The sequence below is a fragment of the Echinops telfairi genome, unplaced genomic scaffold (genome assembly GCF_000313985.2).
Source record: "Echinops telfairi isolate 266 unplaced genomic scaffold, ASM31398v2 ScPeMD7_6;HRSCAF=24_0, whole genome shotgun sequence".
In the NCBI taxonomy this organism is placed as follows: domain Eukaryota; kingdom Metazoa; phylum Chordata; class Mammalia; order Afrosoricida; family Tenrecidae; genus Echinops; species Echinops telfairi.
In genome coordinates, this window is record NW_022103902.1 from 1,119,791 (window position 1) to 1,130,242 (window position 10,452).

The following is a 10,452-nucleotide window of genomic DNA, read 5'->3' on the forward strand; positions in this document are numbered from 1 at the left end:
GAGGAACTTTGCAGGCAAATTGCTTTTATCAATTATGACACCCTCCTGCCTTCCCACCCTCACCCAGGATCCTTTGTGGAATACAGTGCAACTGAGTTGTAGACAAACTTCACACCGCATTTCTGCGTTTATCACACACTTGGGAATAAAATGAGCTGGGATCCCTGACTCATTGCAGCTGGAACTTAAATTAGGCAGGCTAGCCCCACCCATCCTTACTGGGAACTATTTGAAACATTTTTAGGAAAGAAAATGTGACCCATTTTTTTCTTAGCTAAAACATTTCAATTTATAAAGATAAATTACTCACCTAGATCCATTGTTTCCTGTGGAACAAATATGTTGTCTTCTCTTACCATTGAATAATGGAAAGTCAACTCAAGGGCTAATAAGCGTTAAAAGTATCCTTTGTGGAAAATATCAATGGCACAAAGACACCAACTGCCTAAACCATGAAGGAGAAGTAAGCCTGGTAGACCAAACATGCACGTGAATAACTAGTTCGGGTGTCATGTCTGAGCCAATGCTTGCTTAGAGTCTACAGAGAATATTTGTGCAGTTTCCACCTTTATGCCCTAGATAATATTAGGTCAGGGCTGTTCTGTTACAGTTTACGGTGTGAGCAAAACTAAAAACAAGGAGAGCCAGTCCATTGTGCATGGTGACTAGATGCTGCCAAAGGGGAAAAAACAAATACAAGGTGGGAATACAATCATCAGACAAACCCCACGTTCATTTTATTATGCCAAGTCCATGGGCCTCTGCAACCAAACCAAACCCTCTAATGTCCAGCAGACCCAGCTTATAGACAGCATGGAGCTTAGAGGAGAGCCGTGCTCAAGGGCCTCCAGGGTAGGAGGTCCAGGGAAGCAGGCTTCCACATCTGCCTTCTTGGAGTGGCTGCTGGATTCAAACTGAGGACCTTCCAGTTAGCAGCTGAGCTCTTGAGCACTGAGCCATCACAACTCCTTAATAAGTCTTTGGGCCACATAAATGTGAATACATAGTTTTAACTATTACAACAATGGCAGCAGAGCTCTATTCACAATTACCCTCCTCTAGCAAGGACCCATGACAATAACAAGAGCTATGTATAAAAATTCAATTCTCAAAGCGACAGCCTTTTTTTCAGTCTTCAGTTAAACGTCAAAGAAAGCTCTTTTAAGGAAGATATCCTCTGCTCTTTGGGGGGCAGTGGGTTAAATGGTGGGCTACTGACCTTTCCAATGCCACTCCATTGAAGGGTGAGGAAGCTGCCTGCTTACAGAAAGACGGACAGTCTTACAAAACAATTCACTCTGCCCTAGAGAGTCCCTGTGAATCTGAATTGATTCAAGGGCAATAGGCTTTGTAGTTTCTTCAGGGAGAGTTCCACTGATAAGAGAGGTCACTTTCTTTGACCTTTCACTATGTGCAACCATGGGTCTTCAGGTGAAGTTTGTACTTTCCAATCATTTGCACCGCAATTCAGCTACAGGAAAAATAGCATCAAAATCGCTATTGCTGGACTGGGACTTCCTGTTCTTTTCTGAGGGATTTCCATAACTCTTCCACCTAAAAGGTGGGGAGCAGACATTCATGTGGAGCCGAGTGACTTGTTCATACATGAAAACGTCATACAAAAGGAAATCAGAGACAGAAATGTGTGTCAGAATTCCCAAATCGCCGCTTCAGTCCTTGACTTGTGGAAGACAACCCTCCGGGTGCTTCTCTGAACGGCTGCAGACAGTGACTTGTTTCCATCCACTTTTCTCCTTGCAAGTCCATTCAAGGACTGCAGTCCAGAGTGGATTTATGATGAGACAATTTTTCTTTTCCATCCAACACAAAGACTTAGGAAAAATGGTTCAGCAAGTAAGCAGAAATTATTGGAAGCTTTGTAAATGACACCGAGCATAAAGTCAAAACAATTAGCAACATTTATGATGTTTTAAAGATAATTATCAGTTAATTTTCATATGAACCCTGTTAGGTGAATAAAGAACAAAAATTTAGCTCTGATCAAAAGATAGTTTCTTTCATGAAGGCAAATAATAAAAAATACTTATCCCAATAATCACAAGCTCCCCGCTCAGAAAAACAATGGGAAGTAAGAGGGAGATGTGCATTTTCAGCCAGACTTTATATTTCCTACATGTAAAATCTTTTTCAAGGTTTACATTGCAATAAGAATGCTGTCGTGTTTGTAAGTCGATGGGAATTCAGACCCCAAGGAGAGGCAGTGCCAAAGATGTAATGTACTACTGAGGTAGGTAAGTGCTGTGTTCCAGATTAATAAAACCAGGACTAGATACACCCCAGAAGTCAGTAGGTACAGTAAGAGGGTCAAAGAATCCAACAGTATATGAGTCTACTAATCAATCTTCACAAGCTAGTCTCAGTGCCGTACCCTCCCCAACCACAGAATTAAATCCAACTTTCGTCTAATAGGAGCATTCTAATTTGATGCATATATATATTGTCCTTGGCAGTCTGAAAAATGGGATATTGGCATACTTATAACAATAATGAGGTCTTGACTAGGTTAGCTAAGGAACTCAAAACTCTCGTAGAAGCATAGAATGAAGCTTATCTCTGGTGCAAAAAGGTGGCTTTTCTTCAGCAATTTGGTGCATGATAACTTCATTTATTTAGATGAACACCCACTATAAACTACATTAAGACTACTTCAAAGTCTTTCCATCCCACCTGACAAAAACAAATATGCACCTAAGCATGACTTCTCTTTGTAACAATTCCATCTTATTTTCTTACTATGAAAATGGAGGCACAGTTATTGAGACTTAAAGATTCGATGCAGAAGCAGCAAGCAAATACAGCCCAGCTTTTGCTTGTAGGAAACTTCTTAAAGGAATAAAGAATTGCTTTAAATGCGGGTTTTGCTCTTTGTAGGTAAAGAACTGGTCACATCCTTATTACATCCTGAAAATTTTTTAACTGGAAAAAAACATTGTGTCCCAAAGTTATTGATTTATTTTAAAATCTCTTCTTTCAACCAGTGGCACGGTTGGGCAAGCATTGGGCAGCGAAGTTTTAGGTGTGAGGTTCAAAACCACCAGCCACTGTGTGGGAGAAAGATGAGGATTTCTGCTCCTATAAAAATTTACAAGCTCGGAAATTCTACACACAATTGCTATGAGTTGAAATTAACTCAATGGCAGCAATTTTGGGTCAGTCGGGGGTTCGTTCAACAGAGTTCAAAACCCAGGTTAATTATATACTGCAGGTAGCAAGCGATCTCCATCTTTTCAAAGCTTCTGATCGGTTTCAAAATAGGAGTTTGGGTTAAAGCTCTTCCAGGCGTGAAAATGCAAAGAGTATTTAATTGAAAAAGCAAAAATTGTACTTTTGTTGTAATATATTGTCAACTATTTCCCTAAATTCCTGGATCCTGTCTATTTTGTTTATTTCTAGAAAAACTCCGTTTTTCTATACGTTTTTATACGTTTCTATACGTTTTTAAATCAACTTTATAAAGGCCATGTAACACTTTGACAATGGCCCAAATCAAAGCTGTTAATATATTCTTAAGCTTCTGATAGACGAGAATTCTGAGTGTCCGTAAAACGTTAAAATGATGTATAGATTATATGATTCTTCCATGTGTGGAGTGTCTTCTTTTTTATTTCTTATTGTGAATTAGGGGACGCTTTAAAGAGAAGATCAGTTTTCTATTCAACAATCTACACAGATCTTGTTTCACCTCGTTGAGTGCTAGCCCCACTTGGTAACATACTCATCCCACTGCCTGTCTCCTCTGTCTCCTTCCTCCTCCTTCCCTAACTCTTCGGAACTTTGCCCTGGGATGAGCCCTGTCCAGCATCTACTTTGGTTCCCAGTGGCTGCCTATTCTAAGGTGTGTGTACCTCCCTGGTGTTATTAGTCCCCTAGAGATCTGTCCGTCATTTGGCTGAAAATTAAGCCGCTGGTTGTGTTCATTTCCAAAGCCTAAGAACCCTAGTCTTAAGCTTTCCACCAGTCTGTATGTGACCAGTAAGCCTGGTATCTTTCATGATTTTGAATTTCATTCCACAATTTTCTCTCATTCTATCCGGGATCTTCCAATGTGATCCTTTTCAAAATAGCTGTTCATGGTACCCATGCAACGTCCACTTCCTCCAGTCTCAGGGCTACGGAGACTGACATCCATGTGGTCCAACAAAAGATTGTACTCATTGTTCCCACGCTTCTGTGAGTCTGTCACTCCTCCTTCTTCCACATAGGGAGATGCCACTAATTACTCCTCACAGTTTTCAAGATCAGTCCTGGTGGCATAGCACATTACACATTGAGCTGCTGTCAGCAGTTCGAAACCACCAGCTGCTCATGCCATGAGCAAAAGTCGAGGCTTTCTCCTCCTGTAAAGAGCTACAGGTAGGAGACGCACCGTTCTACTCTGCGCTACCGTGTTGCCATGAATGGGATCGCCTCATTGGCAGTGAATTTGGAGTTCAGTCACTTCTCAGCAAAGTAGGAGCTGGAATATTGTCTGTGAACTATGGTATGCTAATTGACCTTGTGTCCCACCTGCCCCCACTCCTCTCAAGGCTTCGTGATTCATTCTATTCCCTCACTGTGTCTGGTGATGTCTAAGAGGTTTTCATAACATTGCCTCTGTGTGCTCCACCCTATTCATGGACATATGAAACAAAGGTAAATACACAAGTACAATCATTCTCTGTCAAACACATATGTGTATATGTATGCGTATATATGTGCATGTTTATACATATATACACACATGGGTATCGTCCCATTTTCCCTCTCACACCTGTTTAGGCTGTGTATCTATCCATGCATCTGCCCATAGATCATTATTAGCCCCTCAGTATTAAATATTCTCTGCCACTTGCTAATACTGTGATTGTGTCTCCATCTCTCTAAGACTTCTTTTCCTCATCTATAAAACAAAAAAATGTATATGGATTGCTGAGTCGAAAACCAATTTACTCTATAAACTTTCACCCAAACCACAAAAAAAAGTTTTCAATTTTTAAAAAGAATACCCAATGTATAAGGCCACGATGAAGACCCAGTATGAGAGGCTCTGTGCAGCAGGATAAACGACAACAACTTCAAGAGGTTGGTAACCCCAGGCCCCACTCCCACGGAGGGACTGTTGCTCCTGCTGGTGGCACAGCTCTGAGGCAGGGAGGACCCTGCAGAGGAGTGCGTTCCAATTCTTACGCCTGATGCTCTCTTACAAAAGCCGCAAACGCGGGATCACTGGCACACAGTCCCAAAATTCTCGTTCTTTCTTGAGGGTCCTGTTAAAAAGAAGAAGAGGCGAGGCATTCCATTAGGAAAACCTCGACAGGGAGTTCTCAATCTTACAAGGAATTATGATTTCCTGAGTCACCCAGGAGAGGTCCATTTTGGAGAAACAGAAGGTTTGGATACTACTTGTACAGTTTTGAATAACTCAAAACCATTATTCTTAGAACCTTCCTAAGGGAGGGAGAGAAATTATTTTATTCATGATAATGGAAAGGGGACCATTGTTGGGGTGAGCGTACAGCTCTGAATCACACACAATTGCGTTACAAATAGGCAGGGAGCCATCATGAGACTAAAAAACAGCAACACTGAACACAAAAAAGGTTCATCTTTCCTGTAGTTCATGTACCAGAACACCCACCGCAGCGCAGCACGACAGAAAAGTGGTTTCCTACCTCTTGAGAAAGCGCACTGCTCTCATGCATCTGTCTGATTCCTTCTTTGCTGAAACCGCCAAACGCTTCTCTGCTAGCAGAGTTGGAGATGGGATGCAGGGGACAGGATCCCTGGTACTGCTTGCTTCCCGTCGTGTGGCTTCCGGACACAGGATGATACTGCACAGCATCCTCAGTGGATGAGAGGCTGTCAGGCTCTCTGCTGGTGCCATAAAAAAGAACACCCCCATCGCAAAAAAAGACAAAACACACACACACACACACACACACACACACAACGTCATGGTTAACGCATGTTCTCCTTCAAGTATTCAACTCTGTGGAAGAGGATTTCACATGGGCTACGACTCATTTTGTGGAAGGAAAAGACGTGCAGCAGACACAGATGGGGGGTGTGACTGAAAAATACTGAAATCAATCTCAACTTTGTGATTTACCAGGCTTGTCATCATTCTCTGTTCAACTAGATGCAAGGGTCCTGTAGAAATACTTCCATGTCTCATTGGTCTTTATTTGCCCCTACAGTTTTTGGTTCTCAATAAATGTTAATATTTAATAAATAAACACAGTTTTTCTTTTTCTCCAAATTTTTTATTATTTTGCTGGGTGAAGTTTTACAGAGCAGGTCATGAATTTTACATTCAACAATGAATTCACAGTTTTCAGCTCATTCATGGAAATCCCCTCAGGGTACCAAAGCGTGACCCACCACCTCCTTATGTTTCCTGTTTCCAATCCTCTTTTCCTAACCCTCTGAACTTTGTCCTAAGGTAGATGCTCCCCTTTTGATCGTAAATGGCTTATTATGTGAACCTGGAGGATTGTTCCGTTCTAGGCCTAAAGGGTAAGGGTCATGGCAGTCTTGGGGGGTCTACCAGTCTCTACCAGTGTCTATGACCTGATCTCTTATATGATGCTGAGTTCTGTTGTACAGTTTCCTCCCATTCGATTCAGGACCATCAGATGTGATCCTCCTCCGAGCTGCTGGGAGTGATCGCAGGGTACTATCTAGTTCTTCTGGTCTCGGGGTGTGGAGACTGCTGCGCCCCGTGCTCCTTCAGTTCATCGGACTAATTGTTTCCATGTGTGTTTTCATTTTCATCACTCTTCTTTCCTCGGGATGGAAAGAGACCAACAGGTACATCTTAGATGGCTATCCACAAGCTTCTACTACCCCACGGGCTACTCAGTGAAGTAGAACGTCAACACTGTCCTTGTGAACTGCCTTAAGCCGATAGACCTTGGTGTGCCTCAAGTCTAAGCTCCTAACCTCCCAGGCCAGAGACTCATCCCCTCAGGCGTGATGGTGTCCAGCAGCCTTTCATGACTGCCCCCTATGTGCTCCACTACATGAATGTATTTGCACCACACAGACAAATATCCTCTGTCAAACCTAAAATATATAGTTGTATGTATACTCCCACTCTCCCACAATTGTTCAGCCTACTCGTAGATCACCACGATTGCAGGTTGAGAATGCAAATAACAATATTTGCCTCTGTTGCCTCTGGCAAACATCCCAGAGTCTTCCCTTGCCTCCTTCCTTTTGTAGCTAATCGCCATGATATCTTGCCAGCCTCCCTCTTCTTGTGTATCTTCCTTCCCTTTCACCCAAGTTAACATTGATGTGTCCTTTAGTCCATGACTGTCCCCCACACACCTCTGGTAGCCATCAAAGAATGTACCTTTCAGTGTGAAACTCTTTTCTTCACTTTTTATAGTAGTGATCTCATGATTGACTAATTTCACTCAGCATTGTGCCCTCCAGGTTCATCCATGTCATGAAGTACATCCATGTACTCTATAATTAAGAACAAGTTTCAGAGTCTCTTCTGACATCCACTTTGCTCTTGTCTTTTTTCCATCTTTTTAATGACTTTGATATCCTCCCACAACTCATCAGGTCTTCTGTCATTAGATTTCAGTGCATCAAATCTGTTCATAAGATGTTCTTGAAATTCAGGTGAGATTTGGCTCTGATAGACTTTTTAAAAATTTTCTTCAGCTTTATCCTGAACTTACATATGAGCAATTGATGGCCTATCCACAGTCGGCCCCTGGTCTGGTTTAGTTGCTGGCATTGAGCTTCTCCATCGTGTCTTCCACAGGCATATTCAAGTTGATTTCTGTGCATTTCACCTTGGAAAGTCCAGGTGCACAGTCAGTCTCCTTTTGTGTTGCTGAAAAAAGGTATTTGCTGTGAACAAATCGTTTGTTTTGCAAAATCCTGCCATGGGATCTCCAGCTTCATTTTTATCACCAAGTCCATATTTTCCAACTACTGTTTGTTTCCAACTATTGCATTCTGGTCACCAGTAATTGTCGATATATTTTGATTGCATGTTTGACCAAGTTCCGACAGAAGTCATTGGTAGAATTTTTCTATTTCATCAGCATTGGCTTCCGGAGTTGGTGGATAAAATTGAATAATACACAACATCGACATATGACAAGTTGTTTCTAAGCCTTCCTCCAACCCTGTTGCCACAATCTTCTTCAAATAGTCCAACTTCTCAGAGTATCTGCTCAGCACACACACTGAATAAATATGGTGAGAAGACATAATCGGTGGTGCATTCAAAAAATGTAATAACCTGTTGACTGCCCCAATCACTGTTTTAAGTACAGTATATATAAAAAATATATACCAAAAGGTAGTTTATTATTTTCTACAATGAATACTTAAATAAAAACAATAAAAGAGGTATACAAAATTACATTGAGTTTTAAAATATGAATGAAAAAATATTAAATAATACCTGACCCCACAAAACAATAAAACAGTTAACGTATTTCCATGTTGCTTCTTGATTGGCGTCCTCACTTGCAATATTATTTGCTTTAATCCAAGCATCATCAGCTGTATGATTTATCTTTAACCATCTTTTCCCTGTAGGAGTAGGCCCTGTTCCTTTAGAGGTCAGCCAATTAGACAATAGCCATTGTGTTTGAAAAATTAGAAACAGGTGACTTGAGCTCTATCAGTGAGCTCCAGTGCTCAACACCACTACAGGACCCACAGCCTGGCTTCCACTCTGATCTTGCCTTCGAGGGGAATTCTGCCCAGCATCTGTGGGACCCTAGACCAAGCAGGCACACCACCCTGCTACCTTGAGGCAGGGTTGGATCTCCTCCAGCTCCACAGTCAGGCAATCAGACCTCAGTTATCTCTTCACTTACTTGTCTTTTTCTTCTCTATTTGTCCTCCCTCCTATCTTTCCCACTGCAGTAGGTCTCACCGGGCCCAGTTTTGTTTTGTTTTTTCTCTTTTTCTTTCTTTATTCTCTTCTCTCCCTCTCTTTTCTTTCACACACCACTGCTGGCTTCCAGGCCACTACCCTCCACTTAGGGCAACTTCTCCCAAACAGCAGGGGGAACTCCAGCCTGCACTCTGGGGGAGTGCTGCACACCACACGAGGCAGCTGTGACAGCCCTCTACAGCACTCCGCGCTGCTGAGGAACCCTCAATCTGGCCTCTGTGATGATCTTGCCGACCAGCGCAATTCCACCCAGCACCGGTGGGACCCTGCACTAAAAGGGCACACCAACATGACACTTTGGGACAGGGATTAAATCCCTCCGACCCCACATTCATGTGATCAAGGATTGGCTACTGCTTTAAGCTTTGTTTTTTTCTTCTCTCTTTCCCACTACAGTCAGTCTTAGCAAGCACAGTGGGGTTTTTCCCCCTTCTTTCTCTTTCTTTTTCTTCTTTTTTTCAAGTTTTCTGTTTCTCTCCTCTCCCTATCTTTCCTCCCACATGCCACTCACTGATGGCTTCCAGTCCCCTACACTCTGTCTAGGGCAACTCCTCCCATCCAGTGGGGAGAGCTCCAGCCTGCCCCCTGTGACAGTGCTGCACACTGCATAAGACAGTGCTACACACGGCACAGCACGGGACTCAGGGATCTCTTTATCTATTTTTTTCTTTCTTTTCTTCTTCTGTCACTTCTTCTTTTTCCTCTTCTTGTATTTCTTCTCTCTTTCCTGCCACAGTCGTAGCAGATTCAGTTTTTCTTTTTTGTTGTTTTCATTTTTTGACTCTTTGTTTTTGTTTTATCTTTGATTTGTGTGTGTGTGTTAGTTTCTTTATTTTCGCTTTTCTCTTTGTTTTCTCCTTTCTCTTTTTTTTCCTTCTCTTCTTCTCTCTTTCCTTTCACAAGCACGTCCGGCCTCCATGCCACTTCCCTCCACCTAGGGCAAACCTGATGGCCCAGTTGGGGGAACTTCTACAGGCATTGTTGGCTTTACACGGAGCTGAGGAAATCACTCCTGCCCTCACTACACCCTAAGCAGCTGGGGGACCTCCCCTTCAACTGGCTGGGAGAACTTCTGCCTACACCCAAAGGCCCTACAAGTAACTGGGGGAACTATTGCTGTTTCTGGTGCTCCACGCTTCTGAGGGAACATCTGCCCAACCTCCACAGAGATCTCTCCAACTCAGGTAATTCCACCCACCATCCACGGTGCTCTACTCCAAGGAAGGCACACCCCCCCACCCTCGGTGGCACTCCAGTTGCAGAGGAAAACACCACATCCCATCCGAGGCACTCCAAACCCTGTGGGACACATCACTATGGCTTCCTGGGAGATCAGACAGTGAAACACCATCCTCATGCACCCACAACCTCCCGACCAGTGTCCCATGAGAGGACTATCCAACTCACATTCCAAATAACACAATACTGGTTGGCTAGGGTAAGAGTGAAACCACAGGAAGATACAGCAATAGCCTAACCCTCCAGTGCAGCTACCTGCAGGTGGTTCAAAGAAACACTCA

General features: G+C 42.9%; 1 protein-coding gene across 1 annotated transcript in view; it reads right to left on the bottom strand.

Annotated features, from left to right (window-relative positions):
- Positions 1–5,183: 5,183 nt before the first annotated feature.
- The window catches only part of IMPG2 (interphotoreceptor matrix proteoglycan 2), an 85,364-nt gene continuing 80,095 nt past the window's right edge, over positions 5,184–10,452 (bottom strand). Inside the window, exons 14-15 of the mRNA XM_004706456.1 lie at positions 5,673–5,886; positions 5,184–5,267 (exon numbers count right to left, since the gene is read on the bottom strand). Coding sequence (XP_004706513.1) covers positions 5,184–5,267; positions 5,673–5,886 — 298 coding nt within the window. The remainder of the gene's footprint in view (positions 5,268–5,672; positions 5,887–10,452) is intronic.